The 19,279-nt window shown below is 38.9% G+C and overlaps 1 protein-coding gene across 1 annotated transcript in view; it reads right to left on the reverse strand.

The window, feature by feature from the left end:
* The window catches only part of LOC136863926 (cytoplasmic aconitate hydratase), a 781,251-nt gene that overhangs the window by 386,301 nt on the left and 375,671 nt on the right, over positions 1-19,279 (reverse strand). Inside the window, exon 9 of the mRNA XM_067140355.2 lies at positions 3,325-3,542. Coding sequence (XP_066996456.1) covers positions 3,325-3,542 — 218 coding nt within the window. The remainder of the gene's footprint in view (positions 1-3,324; positions 3,543-19,279) is intronic.

Below are 19,279 nucleotides of genomic sequence, written 5' to 3' on the forward strand. Positions count from 1 at the left end.
GGTTAGGTAAGCAAGTCAGGATATGGTTCGTCAGCCTATGACCCACCCTGGTAGATATATTAGTCTCATGCTACGTTTATGTTGTGTATTATCAATTATGCTGGCGCCCAATCAGTTATTCTGAATTGTATCCTGTAATATTGTGTTAATGAGTTTTTTAAAACAATTTGCCTTACGTTATACTGACACACACAGGTCTTATGGTAACGACGGGATACGAAAGGACTAGGAGTGGTGGGAAGGAAGCGCCTGTGGCCTTAATTATGGTAGAGCCCCAGCATTTGCCTGATGTGAAAATGAGAAACCACTGAAAATAATCTTCAGGGCTTCCGACAGTGGGGTTCAAACCCACTATCTCCCGAACGCAAAGCTCACAGCTGCACACTCCAAAATGCACGGCCAGCTCGTTTGGTTTAATCAGGTAAATGCATTGGAGACTCCAGAAGCCCGTAGATGCCGCTTGCGTGCTACGGCCGCTTAAAATGTATGTTCATAATAATAATAATAATAATAATAATAATAATAATAATAATTTTAATGAATTTTCTGAAAGGTACCCCGGATTGTTTGTGCGTTGTGTGAGGAGTGTTATGAATTTATTAGTTACAGTATGATTGTGACCATATCGCGGGGTAAGTGATGGAAGTACAAGGTCACTTTTGGATTAATGAGATCTTTTGACAATCGAATGAGAAAGATTGACATAGTTCAAGAACAACTGATATAAAGCAAGGGTAAACTGTAGCGTGAAGTCGTGTTGAAATTATCCTTTTCTATTGGTTGATTGTATAAGGTGAGTTATAGAAAAATAGCTTGAGTTTGGTGACATTTCTATGGGAAAATGTAAGTTTTGATGCCTACTTTACTGACAGAATTATCACAAACCTATCTAAAAAGGGAATGCTACCTCTAATTCATTATATTTAAAAATTGGATGTGTCTTGGAACAGACCACCTAATATAATAAGGCTGAGAATGGGGGGATGGATGATATGTCAAATGAGTCATTTGGTCTTCGTACGCTGATCATGTTTGCAGCAATGGACATGTGACTAGTACCTAAACAAGGAGGACTGGGGTTCAAGACTACCCGACAAACTACCTGGAGGGAGGACCACTGACTGTCAGATGGGAACAAATAGATTCAACAGCTTCCTTGTCTAACGCCCAGAAATGTGTGGAATTTCACTAGTGCACCTTATCTATTCGAGAAACATTTCCAGACAACAGCACAGTCCGTGGTGTCAGCAGAGAGGAAAATGAAATACTACAGACAAATAACACTGTTTCTTCTTTTGTGTGTGAAATATCACACTATTCTTTGACAGTGAATGACCACACTGTCAAGAAAGTGGAATCACAGGTGAGTGCTACAATCTCAGCCTCACTTGACAGCAGCACACATCATTACTACAGGTGTGATGGCCAGGGAAGGATTTCTTCAATATACCATTGTAGGGTATCACCAGCAGTGATTATCATGTATGATAAGCTGCTTTCTACGCTGAGATCCCAGGGGGCCATTTTCCAACGAGTTAATACTCGCTTGAATATAGCTTGGGTTTTATAGGAATGTAAATCTGCATGACATGACAGCATCCTCTGTACTTTGGAGTATAATTTGCAACAATATAAAAGAAATTTCCTGCAAGGTAACACACAGCATCTGATTCCATGCCCCAGCATATGAACGCATATATCCAGCCACAAAGTGGTGCGACAATGTGGGCTGAACATTGCCTTTATGCTACAATATTTGTCAGTAACATTCTTGTAAAACATCTGAATACAATGGCTCCTTCTGTTATGTCCAGAGTGTACTTATTCTAGTGGAATGTAAATAATAAATTTAAGTAAAAATGAAATTACATGTGTAATTATTTTGAGCGAACTCCTGGAACCCGAAGCTGGTTGACAAAGTCAACCGCGTGCCTGGTCATGTAAGTAAAATATATTTCTTTAAAATTTCCTTTCCTCTGTACTTTTCGGGTAATTAGGCAAATTCAGCCTGAATTATATGTAGTATATTTCTATTTTAAGTCTTGTTTTGTCATTGATGAAGACATACCTGACATTTTGAGCCAGTTGTCCGATGAAATAGAGGACTCTGCCTCGGATTTTTCGGACGGGGAGGAGGATATTATAAACTATCGGATCGGGATCATAACAGGGATACGGAGCAGGAGGCCAATTCGGACAGTGAGATCTGTGAAGACGATAACGAAAAGGAATTTATCTTCGGGAGAGATGGAGGAACAATATGGTCCACGACGTACTTTTCAAAGCTTACTTTTTCGAGGGTAGAAGCAAGGAACATTGTAAAAAAACTGCCAGGACGGAAGGGGAGGCGAGGAAGGTATCAACAGAAATCGGCTGTTTCATGCAGTTGATAAACATTGAGATGGCCGATGAACTATTATACTGGACTAATTTGTACATTTCTAGGAAGCGGGAAGTAAATTACAGCCATGAGCACGATGCTAAATTTGTGAACTGCAGTGAAATTATGGCATTGCTCGGGGATAAGGTGTGAAATATTTCTTGGTCATGGTCACAAAGTTTATTTTTCATCCAGTCATTTTTTGCTGTTTATATCTGATCATTTCATTGTATAATTGTGCAAATATTAAAATATGACCATTATTTTAATTTAATTATGTATCTGTTACTTAACTCATTTTAAATAGGCGCAGTATTCATGTCCCTATCAGAAATAGTTCACGTGCTCATGATTATACATTTCAAGTACATTCATATTAATCACTAATACAAGTTTTTAATTTTATTTGGAGAATAACATTGAAACAAAAGATAAAATGGTGTTAAATGAAATTTTTACGCAATTGGAAGCCTGTAAATGACTGAAAACCTAACTGGTTGACAAAGTCAACCGCGCACCCGGTTGTGTGACAGAAATTGGCGCGCCCGGTCTAGGGTTAATGAAAGAGACACCTGTCTTATCTTCTCCTCCCCAGCACGTTTACAAGTTTAAGTGAGGTATGACCAACCTTCACAATTACTGAATTTTTGGATCTGACTATTTAGACTATGACATCAGAATAACTAATTTTTCCTGAATTTGTATGTTTGGTAAGCTGTTTTAATCACGCTCAAATTTATGATCGTGAAGTTGAGCAAAGCAGTTAATTACGAAACATTTTCTTCCTGATACAAAGTACACATAATTAGTCATTCACCTCCTGAGAGCTTGGAAATAAATAATAATGATTTAGGTAAAATTAACCAAAAAAAAAAAAAAAAAAAAAAAAATCAAATTACTTGTTGAAAAAGGATGCTGAAAGCTGTAATCTTATTATAACTCACCTTATTGATGAGGCACTGACTGAAATCTGCAGGCATGTCTGATACCGAGACCCGGTCATGAGGTCTCTTTGGGCCACTTACAGAAGAAACAACTGTTGCAAGATCAAGAGTGACAACCTCAGAGAAAACAGGGTCTTCACTTGGGTCAGAGTAATTGCGCAGCATCTTAACCTTTCGCAGATACTCTTCAATTATTTTAACTTTCTTCTCGTCACGATCTGCAATGTAAGACACTTTCATCTAAAACGTGTTGGGTATTAAATTATACAAACGGGCTGATGACCTAGATGTTAGGCCTCTTTAAACGACAAGCATCATCATCATCAAATTATACAAACTAATACCCTTTATACTGGATATCTGCACAATTTAGCTCCATTCCTGAACATTCAAAATACAAAAACACAGAACAAAACATTAAATTATGAAGAAAAATTACTTTCCAACCAAGAATGGAACTTTACAACAACAAAGTTAAAATATCTCTTGCTAGGCCATGGTTGGAATTTTAGTCTCAATGCTCCAAATACCATATAAAACAAGGGTCCTCTTACATAGGAAGAAGATTGTTATTCCACAGTGTCTGTACGTGTTCCATGTTCAGTCAATTACTGTTTGTTTTAAGCATGTCCATGCTATGCATTCCGACTGTCTGGTGTTTGAGAGTTCTAGGGAGAAGATTTAATTCGATAACAGATATTCTTTCTTGATGGAGATAGTGGTGTATTATTTTTATCCCTTGTGAATACGGAGGTGCCAACTTTTGAAGTGGATGATCAGTAATCACACCCCGCTCCCCAGAAAATTTCCCATTAAGCGGTCAGAACATGCAATATGTGACTTTGCCCTTCGGTTTTTGGCGTGCATGGAAGTGGACATGTGGCCAGGGAATGTTCTGTGGGCTGGCGAGGCGCATTTTACTCAGGTGCAGTGAATGTACAGAACTGTTGCATTTGGGGTTCGACTCTTCCAAATGCTGTGCAGGAACAACCATTGCATTTAGCTTACGTGATGTTTGCTGTGGTTTTACAAGCTCCTTCATTCTCAGTCTGTTCTTAGAGGAGATGACCCCTCGTGAGCCTGTTAGGTGTACAGTGACATCTGCATGTTATAGGGACCTACTTGTGCAACACAGGATTCCAGCTTTGCAAGAACGCAATTGTGACCACACTGTTATTTTCATGCAAGATAGAGCAGCAACACATATAGCTTGCCAGGTGAAAGAATTGCTTCAAGAAACCTTCAGTAATAACCGCATTATCTCTTGGCATTTTCCAGTTGCGTGGCCTTCGAAGAACCATGACCTGAATCCGTGACTTATGGTTGTGGGAATATTTGAAAGATTGTATATCAGGGACATGTCCGGGCTCTGCCTGATCTAAAGGCTAGCATACGACAACATTGCTCTGATTTCACCCAATACACTATGGGCAAATGTCGACCATGCTGTGTTACAGATGCAGCCTGCTGCTGAGTTCAGAGGCCATACTGAACAGTGTTTGTAAACATAAATGCCAATAAACCTCCCAGAATCACCGTTATCATGTGCTTGATCTTTCCTACCTTTTTTCTGTGACACCTTACAACGCCATACTTTTTTGCCTGATGGCAAAACTTGGAACTAATAATTTTTGTGGCATAATTCACGAGTGCATTGCTTTGTTAGCATATCTACGAAATTTCAGACTCCTACGATCATTATAGCCCGTGCTGTACAACGCTGAATACCATAACTAATTGTGGACACCATGTATGTATGTATGTATGTATGTATGTATGTATGTATGTATGTATGTATGTACACTGCTGGCAAAAAGTTTCTGGACAAGCACTAAACTGTTAAAGAATGGACTGAGATTAAAAGAAAACAACATACCGATGCAAGGAATTGGCAAATATATATTCTAAAATGAATATTTTACAAGAAAATTTTTTACATTACATCTGAGCAAGAAATAAGCAATATGTACACATTTACTCCCACAGATCACCAGAACACACAAAACTCTCTTCTCATCAAAGAAACTCCTCTGTGCTGCAAGTACACTTTTAACTATTCTCGGCATTCTCAGAACAAGTTTTTCTAACACTGATGCAGGTATACTTTGCCAGACATTCTGCAGGATGTCCCACAGCATTTCCGATGTAGGACACTCTTTTCGGACTTGCCGAACCAACTCCTCCCACAGCAGCTCAATTGGATTTAAGTCCGGGGATTTGGGGGGGGGCATTCCATTAAAGACAATTCTCTAGTGTTTTGTTTGTTTTTCAGATAATTCATGCAATAGCAAGACGTGTGTTTGGGGTCATTGTCTTGTTGGAGGACAAACCCGCGTCCAATAAGTTGTTGTTCAAATGGAAGACTATAACATGATAGGATGGAACTGTAGCAGTCTTTGTCCAGTGTTCCTTGAATTCGGTGCAGTGTACCTGTACAGATTCTGTAAAGTTTTTATTTCATGTTTGTTCACCTTCTCTTTCAGGTCTAAACTGTTTGTTAGAATTACATGTATTTTAAGGTTGGTACGAGTATTAAGATGAGTATCGTAATCTATGATCTTCATATCCGTATTGACGAACTACACAGTTAGAAATAGGAAAGGACTTCCATCTATCAATACTTATTTATTGCACTTATTATGCTACAGTACCGGTTTCGACCCCCTCCATAGGGTCATCTTCAGCTGAACAATACATTCCCATATAGATCATGAAGCTATGATTAAGATTACATTGTCTGGGGAATGCCGTATTGAGCCATATCCTGCCGGCCCATAATAATAATTAGAATATTATTTGACCCACTATGTAAAATTTATTCATAAAAGTTACAGTCTAACATGTTAAAGCATCGTATCCCAAGATAGTTGATACCGGATGTTGAGCAAGACAGTGAATCGCTGGATATTGCTTCATATTTCCGTATGACCGTGAGAAAGGATAGCGTACCCAAGCGCAGGCAAGGAATGACACGTGTATTAGATGCTGACCAAGCAAGATATTTCAGCCAATGGGAACTTAAGGATTTGGCAAACCTGGAGGCTAGACCGCGCCAAATCTTAATTCCAGGATGACCAACGTGCTCAGTTGATAAAGTCAGTTTCTGTAGGAAATCGGTTTTCCACAATTTCAGAAGTCAGATATATTTGGAAATGTAATATAAAAATTGGTGGAAGAGATTTGCTAGTGTTTGAGCTGTGTTTTGTACATATATCACAATAAGTATTGTGTCATTATATACGACGAACTCTATGATTGGTGGTTGGTTCAGACACCCGGGAACCCCAGCATTAATGGCGTCACCGAAGCCTCCTCAGTAATCCAAGCTCTGGAGAACGTCACTCTGTGTTAAAGACTTGGATAGTGCGGAAGCACCAACTCTGTATCTCTGTGTTAAATGCTTGGATAGTGCGGAAGCACAAACTTTGATTGGTGATCGTGATTAACGTGGTGTTATTCCAGTAATAGTAACTGGTTCTCAATGATACTTTAAATTGTGCAGTTGCAACATTTTACTGTACTTGAGTAAATGGAATAGTATAAATTTGGCAGAGTTTACTTTCACTTGATAAAGACGGTGTTTAGTGACCGCTGAGTAACAAGTGTAGTGGAAACGTGCTATTGTTTCACTATTTCGCGACGGGCGCGTTTTCGCGTGGAACTTCCATAGCGAACCGCGTGCTGCTTTTTAAACTGTCTTCTCACCCTTTAAGTGAAGTGTGTAATATATATGTGAATCAGTGTGTTTAGCTGATCTTGTAAAGTGAAAGGGTATTTCGGCTCGCAGCATTAAGCAGCGAAGATATTATCAACTATAGTCTTCTGTGTTCCAGTGAATTATTTTCCAGCAAGATGATGGATACACCTGCAGAGGAAGGAAGTGCATTCACACATGTTAATGCTGTGATTAACATGGTGTAGATCCCTAAATCAGTGGGGATGTAAGCTGCTATCCTGGTATCTCGAGAGTCGTAATGTAAATACAGTAAGGCGCATGTGTTATTTATGGCATGATATGTAAGTTATGTTAAGGTACTAGGGCAGTGTAGATAGAATTTTTAATTTTCATGTAAAGTAAGCCTGACGGCATGTGTTTGTTTAATTTTGTTACTATGATAGTTTCGGATACGAGAATAATGCATGTTTATTTTATTTTCATTTTGCTTTATGATTAGATGTTTGGGAGAATGAGGGATTGGTAGGATCAGTAGTTGTTTATTTGTGTATGTTACTTAGCGTAGGATATTCCGAGTTTTCCTTTAAATATATGCTAGAAGGGCTAGATGGACAGGTTCATTTTTATACAACGTTAAACACGTATTAGATCATTTTATTTCGGTTATTCAGAGAGACAGGTATAGCTATTCTGCATGATGCATGATTTTACAGAAGCGGATTGAAGGAGCTGCAGAACGTCGTCGTTAAAATAAGATCTTTGAAGTTAAGTTGGATTCTGTTCGCCTGATGGTCTGCCAAGGACACGAACTGCGTCTCATTATGTGGAAAGGCCAGTGGGATTCATGAGAAATAATGAGATAAAAATTGCATGCTGAATTATAATGTATTGGTGCAGGCTGATTGTATGCCTGACAAGATAGAGTATTGTGCAGATGTGTGTGCCTGCCTAGTGTCTTCTGAGTGCATATTGTGATCAGAATGGACAGTGTTAATTCCAGACTATTGAGTCTGATGTTGTTAAATGGCCCTAGCATGCTAAGAAGGAATGAATATACGCGAGTTTCCGTGTAGCCGATGAAAGGCGTTATCTCGTGGCAAGCTGATTTCTGGCCTGTGTTTATCTGTAAGTGTGAAGGAAACAGTATTTCCTTGTGGCGGCCTTGGGAGACAAAATCCAATCTTTAGCATAGTGGAGTTCAACATTTCTTTTCAGCTCGTAATCTACCCGGAAGTACATGACGGATGACCGCGCTGTTGAGCGCTCAAACGCAGCAGAAGGAGGCAATGTTGCCCATTGCTTTCTTCATGATATCAAGGGTTATTTATATGTTTTTCCCTTACAGGATGATATTTTACATCCTTATTTGTGATTGTATACCTTGTCTCGTTGTTTTAAAAGGGAACAGCCCGAGTGCTGAAGTATTGTTGGTTTATCTAGATCTGTCTAGATCTTTTGAAGTGAACCGGGATTCACATTAGAATCAGTGTAGCATTTAAGATTTTACTCGATATCCGATGTATATATATGTTTAGTTTGATTATTTGTATTGTTGTAAATATAGTGTAGAATTTGCCTCTATTATTTTGCATAACTTACATAGCGTCCATTGCGTCTTAATTATTTTTCTTTTCGTCGTAACTTCTCTTTATAATGTAACTTTTATTTTACGGAAATAGTTTGACGATTCTCGGGATTAACTTAACTTTGAAACCGTATCGTTGGGATGCGATAGTGTGAAACTCCATACGGAAATACCACAAATCAGTGTTTGCGTACACTTGTTGCCATACAATATAAACATTGGACTATAAGAAGAATCTGTCTTGATTTATATAAATGTTCTTTGTTGAACTTGTTTTTTCTAATGTCAAATTTTGTATGATCATTCAATTAACGTTCTAATTTCGACTTATTTCTAATACTTTGAGTTCATTTTTTTTACAAATTATTATTTTTCTTGATTTAATTATTTTCATGTGATATGATCGGGGATATTTATTAATAAATCCATTTTACCCCCTATGATTGTTTCTCATTCGTGTTATACCTCCATTTCCTGTTATTGATTGCTATTTTAGTGTAGAACTTCGACTTTTTATCCTGACCCAATCGACAACCAACCCACACTCTGCCCAACCCTGAGTTAGTCGGATGTTCATACAGGAATGGAGGCATCGTCCTAGAGGGTATTTACCCCTGGGTACGGTACAGTATGATGATAAACATTTGGTCACGTCCAAATAGGGCATGTCAAAACGGGGACTGGCGTGTATGTCACTGTGTGTGACAATGTAATTGTATGTCTATAATGATATGCTTTAGGTCTTAAAATTAGTTTATAAAACACTATCTCCACTTAAAACTAACTTATAAGTATATACGATAGAAACTATATATGTAGGAACACTTCATGCACATGAACGTTAGTGTCTTGCGTATTATTCAGTTCATCGGTTGACTTCTGTGTTCAAGTCTTGTGTTAAGATGAGTACAAAAAGGACAAGATGGCTGAGTGCAGTCGTTCAGCATGGCTTCAAGTTCAAGTATATTGAATGTATCCAGTTTTAAATATTCATGTTTGAAGACATTACAGATATTAGCACATACTGTTGTGAATCACTTCCACCAGAGAGGTGAAAAGAGTAATGGAGTGGCCCTTAGCCAGGCCAAATGGGACCACTCCTTGAAATGGGCAGCCATATTGTTCGGCACTGGGGAGGAGTGCGAGCTAGTTGCTAGTCATAAGTTTGTATTCACCCAGTAAGTTATCTGTGACAAGTTGCCTAATGGAACCGTTGTTTATCATAAGACTTCGCATGTATGGTTGCAACAATAGAAACAATAGGAACAGGAAACCTGGCATTGCTTTTCATCAGTAAGTTTTTCTTCTTGTAGGCTAGTACGTATCAAACGTAGACACGCATGTTTGTTTGTTTTTTTCATGGAGAGAACGTCATTGGATTGATGTAGATTCCTTAGGAACCTAGACAGTCGGGCCCTGTGGACGAAGGCAGTTAAGAGGAAGAACTCGACAACTGGTGTATATAGTATTATTTGTACAGAGCACTTAAGTCCTGACCAAGTGAATAATGCATACTTACCCAGGCCGAGACAGAGAGAATGCCTTCCCGAACGTATTCCCTGCCTACCAAGTTACTTACAGCCATCAGCGCCTTAATAATAATCATACCGTAAACTGGGGTTACTTTGTGACAGTTTTGACGATTTCTTCAAGATAATAAAAATAATATCACTATGTATTAAGGTTTTTCTATATTGTCATATGCTTCCATCCTTTATTCATGTTTTGAAATAATTTTCATATGTGTATTTACATTTAATCACTTAATATTTCAAGAAGAACTTGTCACAATGTTACCCCGTTAGGTGGGGTTACTTTGTGACACAATCTTTTTACCACTGTATTTCCAGGTTTGGTGCAGATGTCACAAATTTACCCCCATTAAGTCATTACTTAAGGCTCTGGCTAAATATAAAAGGAGAATTTCTTTCATTGTTGTTTTGTTTGAGTAATCAGTCCATAGACTGGTTTGATGCAGCCTTCTATGCCACCCTATCCCGTGCTAACCTTTTCATTTCTACATAACTATTGCATCCTACATCTGCTCTAATCTGCTTGTCATATTCATACCTTGGTTTACCCCAACTGTTCTTACCACCTACACTTCCTTCAAAAACCAACTGAACAAGTCCTGGGTGTCTCAAGATGTGTCCAATCATTCTATCCCTTCTTCTCGTCAAATTTAGCCAAATCAATCTCCTCTCACCAATTCGACTCAGTATCTCTTCATTCGTGATTTGATCTATCCATCTCACCTAAGCATTCTTTTGTAACACCACATTCAAAAGCTTCTATTCTCTTTCTTTCTGAGCTAGTTATCGTCCATGTTTCACTTCCATACAATGCCACGCTTCACACAAAAGTCTTCAAAAACATCTTTCTAATTCTGATATCGATGTTTGAAGTGAGCAAATTTCTTTTCTTAAGAAAGCTCTTCCTTGCTTGTGCAAGTCTGCATTTTATGTCCTCCTTACTTCTGCCATCATTAGTTATTTTACTACCCAAGTAACAATATTCATCTACTTCCTTTAAGACTTCATTTCCTAATTTAATATTTCCTACATCACCTGCCTTCGTTCGACTGCACTCTATTACTTTTGTTTTGGACTTATTTATTTTCATCTTGTACTTCTTACCCAAGACTTCATCCGTACCATTCAGCAACTTCGAGATCTTGTGCAGTCTGATAAAATAACAATATCATCGGCAAATCTCAAGGTTTTGATTTCCTCTCCTTGGACTGCAATTCCCTTTCCACATTTCTCTTTGATTTCCTTTACTGCTAGTTCTATGTAAACATTGAAAAGGAGAGGGGACAAACTGCAGCCTTGCCTCACTCCTTTCTGGAATGCTGCTTCTTTTTCAAAGCCCTCGATTCTTACCACTGCAGACTGATTTTTATACAGATTGTAGATGATTCTTCGTTCTCGGTATCTGATCCCTATCATCTTCAGAATCTTAAATAGCTTGGTCCAACCAATATTATCGAATGCCTTCTAGATCTACGAATGCCATGTACGTGGGCTTGTCCTTCTTGATTCGATCCCCTAAGATCAGACGTAAAGTCAGGATTGTTTCACGTGTTCCTATATTTCTTCTGAAACCAAATTGATCTTCTCCCAACTCAGCTTCAACTTGTTTTTCCATTCTTCTGTAAATAATACGTGTTAAAATTTTGCAGGCATGAGATACTAAACTAATGGTGCGGTAGTTTTCACACCTGTCAGCACCGGCTTTCTTGGGAATAGGTATAAGAACATTCTTCCGAAAATCGGATGGGACTTCTCCTGTCTCATACATCTTGCACACTAAATGAAATAACCTTGCCATGCTGGTTTCTCCTAAGGCAGTCAGTAATTCGGAGGGAATGTCATCAATTCGAGGTGCCTTGTTCCTATTTAGGTCACTCACAGCTCTGTCAAACTCTGACCTCAAAATTGGGTCTCCCATTTCATCAGCATCAACAGCCTCTTCATGTTCCAGAACCAAATTATCTACATCTTTACCTTGACACAACTGTTGGATATGCTCCTGTCATCTTTCTGCTTTGTCTTCTTTCCCTAGAAGTGGCTTTCCATCTGAGCTCTTAATATTCATACACCTAGATTTCCTTTCTCCAAAGGTTTCCTCGATTTTCCTGTATGCAGCATTTACCTTTCCCAGGACCATACAGCCTTCGAGATCCTTGCACTTCTCCTTCAGCCATTCTTCCTTAGCTACCTTGCACTTTCTATCCACTTGATTCTTTAATCGCCTGTATTCTTTTCTGCCCTCTTCATTTCTAGCATTCTTGTATTTTCGTTGTTCATCAATCAGGTCTAGTATTTCCTGAGTTATCCACTTATTCTTAGTTGATCTTTTCTTCCTTCCTAACATTTCTTCAGCAGCCCTACTGACTTCATTTTTCATTACTCTCCACTCTTCCTCTATAGTGTTTCCTTCAGCCTTTTCATTTAGTCCTTGTGCAACATGTTCCTTGAAACAATCCCTCACACTCTTTTCTTTCAACTTGTCTAGATCCCATCTTTTTGCATTCTTTCCTTTCTTCAATTCCTTCAACTTCAGATGGCATTTCATGCTCAACAAGTTGTGGTCAGAGTCCACGTCTGCTCCTGGGCAAGTCTTGCAATCCAACACCTGGTTTCTGAATCTCTGCCTAATCATAATGAAGTCTATTTGATACCTTCCAGTGTCTCCAGGTCTCGTCCACGTATACAGCCGTCGTTTGTGGTGTTTGAACCAAGTATTGACAAGGACTAAATTATGATCAGTGCAGAATTCAACCAGCCGACTTCCTCTTTCGTTCCTTTGTCCCAATCCAAATTCTCCTACTGTACTACCTTCTCTTCCTTGGCCTACCACTGCATTCCAATCTCCCAGCACAATTAGATTCTCGTCACCTTTTACATATTGTATTAAATCTTCTATCTCCTCATATATTCTTTCGATTTCTTCATCATCCCCTGAACTAGTAGGCATATAGACCAGCACTATTGTGGTGGGCATTGACTTGGTGTCTATCTTGACGACAATAATTCTTTCACTATGCTGGTCGTAGTAGCATACCCGCTGCCCTATTTTCTTATTCATTATTAAACCAACTCCTGCATTTCCCCTGTTTGATTTTGTGTTCATAATTCGGTTAGCGCCTGACCAAAAATCTTGTTCTTCCTGCCAACGTACTTCACTTATACCAACTACATCTAACTTTAGTCTATCCATCTCCCTTTGCAGATTCTCTAACCACCGAGCTCGATAGCTGCAGTCGCTTAAGTGCGGCCAGTATCCAGTATTCGGGAGAAAGTAGGTTCGAACCCCACTGTCGGCAGCCCTGAAAATGGTTTTCCGTGGTTTCCCATTTTCACACCAGGCAAATGCTGGGGCTGTACCTTCATTAAGGCCATGGCCGCTTCCTTCCCACTCCTAGCCCTTCCCTGTCCCATCGTCGCCATAAGACCTATCTGTGTCGGTGCGACGTAAAGCAACTAGCAAAAAAGATTCTCTAACCTACCACAATGATTCAAACTTGTAACATTCCACGCTCCGACTCGCAGAATGTCAGTACCCATCTTCCTGATGATCGCCCCCTCTCATGTAGTCCCCACCCGGAGATCCGAATGGGGGACTAGTTTACCTCCGGAAAATTTTACCCGGGAGGAAGCCATCATCAGTACATCATTCATACAGAGAGAGCTGCATGTCCTCGGGAGGTAGTTACGGCTGTAATTTCCCATTGCTTTCAGCTGTTGTAGCAGTATCAACACAGCTAAGCCATGTTGAGTATTATTACAAGGCCGTATCAGTCAATCATCTAGACTGCCGCCCTTGCAACTACCGAAAGGCTGCTATCCCCCTTTCGATGAACCATTCATTAGTCCGGTCTCTCAACAGATACACATCTGATATGGTTGCACCTGCGGCTCGGCTATCTGCATCATTGGGACACGCAAGCCTCCGCACTGCGGCAAGGTCACATGGTTCGCAGAGGAGGATTTCTTTCATAACCATGATAATACGACACACTGTATATTTTTTAAACTCTGAGATGTAACCACTTAAAATACCTGCATCATAAAAGAGTGAATAGTTTACAAACTGTTTACTTTTTGCTGTGTTTTGTGAGTTTTGGAATGTCAGAGATTTCAAGTTTTCTCCTTTGTATGGTTGGACTATTTTTACACCATATTTTGTCATCTGCATACTATATTTTATCCTTGATATCCGTCCACTTCACGGTGCTATCCATAGCACTGACAACTGCACTTTGATATCCGCCCACTTCACGGTGCTATCCGTAGCACTGACAACTGCACATTGTTTTTATACTTTCGTTACGATTCTTGGACAGTACAGTTACGCGTGTCCCAACAATCTTATCGGACTCCAAGATACGATTTTCATGAATGGGAAGTTCTTCAGAGTTGGAATTAAATTATTCTTTATGCAATGAGTTGTCTTTTAACTCTGTACAGATGTCATCATTGTCATTTTTACTTGAATTCTCGTTTCGGGTGTCTTTAATGTTCTTTGAGGGACAGTTCCCGTTGGTGCCACTATAGCTAGGAATCTCATCTAGTGTCAAAATCTGAAGCTGTCATATCTCTTCCAGGTGGCACATCTATACATCTCCCTTTTCTTCACCCATTATTTGTTACCTTACCCCCTTTGAGATTCAGGTGCTCAATGAAACTTACAGCTTGTTTCACAGCATCACCTTCTACATCCATTGCCCTGTTAAACATGTGCTTCAACACTTCTTCCCGGCTTAGAGGGCAAATACTACATTTTTTGCATCAAGAACGTAGATTATTCAGACCATTTTCAACTAGTTCTCAATTAGATCTTAACAAGAGATGGACATTCTTGCTTCAGTATAGTGCAACATCGTTTTCAGACTCCACGTTATTAAAAAAAGGCAATTTTAAAACACAGGGGTTACTTTGTGGCAGAGTTATTGTCGTCACAAAGTTACCCCTTAAACTTCTCCTCTTTATTCTATTTTAACATAAATAACTGAAAGAAAGCTGAAAGCGTCATGAAAATCATGCATTTTTTTTATCAGAAAACATGAAATTATGATTTCCACTAACTTTGATGTGTGTACCTCATTAACGTTTTCTTTCGCTGACAAAAGTTTCCCGCTATTCACAAAATCATGTGCTCATTACAATACACCAAAAGGCTCTCTGTTGCCAACAATCCAACACTTAAGGACATTATCATTGTACACAAAGGTAGCAGCATTATTGAGGAGTGAAAACATATAGTGTTCATTGTCAGACCATCAATGCATATCCCGCGAAATATGAAATTATTATTTGGCGCGCACCTGTCACAAAGTAACCCCTGCAGTCACAAAGTAACCCCGGTTTACGGTAGTAATGTTATTTGCTTGAAGTCCCACTAAATACTTTTACGGTTTTTGGAGACGGCAGCTGCCGGAATTTAGTCCCGCAGGGTTTCTTTTACGTCTCAGTAAATCTACCGACACGAGGCTGACGTATCTGAGCACCTTCAAATATCACCTGACTGAGCCAGAATCGAACCTGCCAAGTTTGTTTCAGAAGGTCGGTGCCTCAACCGTCTGAGCTTGCCTGGCAGGACTTAAATTAAGATAGTGACTGATATGCTTTATTGTTCTGTTTGGATGACATTCTAAATAATAATCGTTTGCAGAAAAGGAAGGTACCACAATCCAGGGATGTTACTGGAGCCAAGTAGGCATCATATTGAAGTGGACTACCAGTGCCATTAATACTGCTGAGGTGCAAAAGGTGAGAAAATTTCCTATTTTATTACAGGAAGATCTTTGAACACAGTATACTCCTATTATAGTTCGGTAGTTCCTATTTTAATTAATAATAATCTTGTTTGTTAATTCAGGATGTTCAACCCCAGACGAGGAAAATGGAGAAAATTTTGAACATGCACAGTGTCAAAAGAAAGAAGAGAAATTGAAAATGATAATTAGACAAATGAGGGCTTCATTGAAACGTACGAGAATGATCATTAAAACTTTACCAAGAAGGAATGCTAGAATCACAAAAAAGAGAGCAACAGCTATGAAAACTTTATATCATGACTTGAAATCAAAATGTTTGTGATTTCAATGTTAGTTCTTGCCAATTTGTGGTCTGTGAGCGGCTTTAGTTTGATCAAAAGTACAGTTTTATATGTTGCAATTTTGTGCACAGTGTAGTATATTATTATTAGGCACCTTGTGCTTGAATAGGAATAAAACGCAGTTTTAACCGCATTTTCCCTCATTCGATAGCGCACGGTTGTGCTGAATGGGCGTGGCCTCAACGGCTTCCCCATCCTGTGAAGTGAGCCCATTTTCTCCACAGGCTAGCAGTCGTGAGGGGCCACTCCATTACTCTTCTCACCTCCCTGATCTATACCCTCACGACTATGTATATATTCCACGATGTGAATCAGCTTCTTAGAATAACAACCACCACATGGCATGTTCACATTTAAGCATCGTATAAACCAACATTTTGGTCCTCTAGGCCATATAGTAATTAAGATTAGCTCAGCACTGAATTATGTAGTCTAGGTGATATAACTCACTGCATGAAGCAGCCTAAGGGATATAACTACCGCCCAGGTCAGTCGAACTTCATTATTAAGTAACATGGATTCAAACTCAGCCAAGTCTTTGGTAAAGCAAAGATGTATTTACAAGGCTTCTTTGACACGCATGCAGTCATTTTTAATAAGTTTGATGAAAGTAGAAGTACTGCTAAGATCACTTGTAGACTTGAAAACCTTACAAAGGTCTATTTTCAATATGACGAAGTTCGGACTAAGCTTGGACCAGGAGATGAAAGTGAAGATCATTCTTTTGGACAGGGAGGCTTTTGAACAAATGTACTTCGCTGTTGTTGGTGGCTTACAGTCTTTGTTGGCATCGCACCGCGCGAGAAGTGATGGTTCATCGTACAGTAGTGAACATTCTCGGCATAGCTGGAATAATTTACCACTTCTTCCTAAGATTAGCTTTACCTGTTTTCTCTGGGAACTGTACGGACTGGATAAGTTTTTAAGATACCTTCCAGAGCCTAGTCATAGATAATGAATCTTTATCTCAGGTTCAAATGTTACAATATTTAAATACAGCTCTCAAAGGTGAAGCAAACCACCTCATTCAAGGTGTTCCTATTTTGAATGAAATCTTTAAGATGGCTTGGTCCTTGATTAAGACAAGGTACAACAACCCAACCCCCTCCAAAGATTGCGAAGAATTCATCTACTGAGCTCAGGCAATTACTCAACAATATGATGAACAACAAGGCTGCATCAGAAGCATGCAAGTTAAGCTCGTTGCTCTCTGAAATAATGCTAATTCAGATAACCCTTGAACATCTGAATACCAAGAGAAGAGAAGAATTTGAGGCTACTGTTGCTTCTCAAGAGACTAACAGCTGGTCAGACTTAGTGACATTTCTAGAGAATAGATGCCAAGCACTACAAATTGTTAGTATAGAAAACACTCATGATGCCTCCGTAAAGCCGAAGACAGAGTAACTTTAGGAACAACAGGTCGAATAAATAATCTCTTACATATTCTACATTGGAACAGGCTTGTTTGTGTTTTAAACAAATGCATTATATTTACAAATGTGAAAGGTTTAAGTCTTTAGTAGTACCCCAACGTCTCAAAATCGTGAAGGAAAATAAACTTTGGTTCAATTATCTCTTCCCTTCTCAACATAATAAAGCCTCTGATTGTAAGAGTGGTTCTTGTCATTCTTGTAGTGGTAGGCATCATACTTTACTACATACTATAAGCTGAAAGGAAAGTCAATCTAGATCTGATTGCGCAGAATCATCAAGTTAAACTTGTCCCGAAGGCGACTCACAATTAGGACCTGGACTTGGTCGCTGTTGTTCAACAAAGATGCATTCTAGTAGTCAAGTTTTACTTTCCACAGGTTCAGTATTAGTTCGGTGATTGTTGGATTCCTGTAGTCAAGTCAAATTATATAACGGAAGAATTAGTTCAACGGCTAGACCTAAAGAAAACTAAGAACATTGTTCCTATTGAGGGCATCAATGGCATGATACAGCAATCTAAACATTGTGTGGTTGTTGATATACTTTCTCAGGTATTAGTGTTTAAGAGAGATGTAAAATGTTCAGTTCTAACCAAGATCACTAATCACTTACCTGCACACAAGATAAATGTAGCTAGCTGGAATCTGCGTAAGGATATTCTGCTTGCTGATCCTGAATTCTACATGCCAGGTAGAATTAATTTGCTGTTAGGTACAGAGATATTCTTTAGTATACTGAAGCAGAATTGCAGGACAAGGGGTGATGACTAGCCAGTTCTACAAGACACTCAGCTGGGATATATTTTAGCGGGAAGATATCAGTCACACAATGGTGATGTAGCAACCTCAAGAAATTTCTTCCTACAACATGGGCATACCATCGATGTGCAACTGAGAAAATTCTGGGAGTTAGAGGAAGTTCCAGTGAAAAAGCAGACAGAACAAGATCTAGCATGTGAAAGGCATTTTAAGGATAATACATTGCATGACGAAGAAGGGCATTTTATTGTTCGCTTGCCCTGTAAGCAAATTGAAGGAAAGCTCAGCAACTCCTACTACTTCAATGACTTGAACAGATTCCATCATTCAGAAAGGCATTTCAAGCAGCAGCCTGTCTTGCAACAACAGTACTGTGACTTCATGAAGGAGTATGAAGATTTAAGACTTATTGAGTAGATGAAGTTCTTGACCACAACCTCCATGAAACATACTACATTCTGCACCATGCTATTTTCAAGGAGCGTAACACCACAACAAAACTCAGAGTTGTGTTTGATTGTTCCAGTAAATCTACTATAGATTCAGATTTATTGAACCTCACAGGTTTCCACTCAATACATGGTTCAAATTTGGTACAGCCTAAACGACATACAATTAAAAAACATCCAAATAAAATAAACTGACAATAAAGGGCAATCATTCCCCATATGCACTGCCATATGGCCACGAACAACCCTTATTAGTGATCCATAGACCTTGGCATGCAATGGGCATAAAAATAAAAATAAAAAAAAACCCAGGGTAAATAAACAAAACAAAATAATAATAATAATAATAATAATAATAATAATAATAATAATAATAATAATAATAATAATCGAGGAAAAGGAAACATGATTTTCTTTGGACATACCA

This window comes from Anabrus simplex, chromosome 2 (assembly GCF_040414725.1).
Source record: "Anabrus simplex isolate iqAnaSimp1 chromosome 2, ASM4041472v1, whole genome shotgun sequence".
Lineage (NCBI taxonomy): Eukaryota > Metazoa > Arthropoda > Insecta > Orthoptera > Tettigoniidae > Anabrus > Anabrus simplex.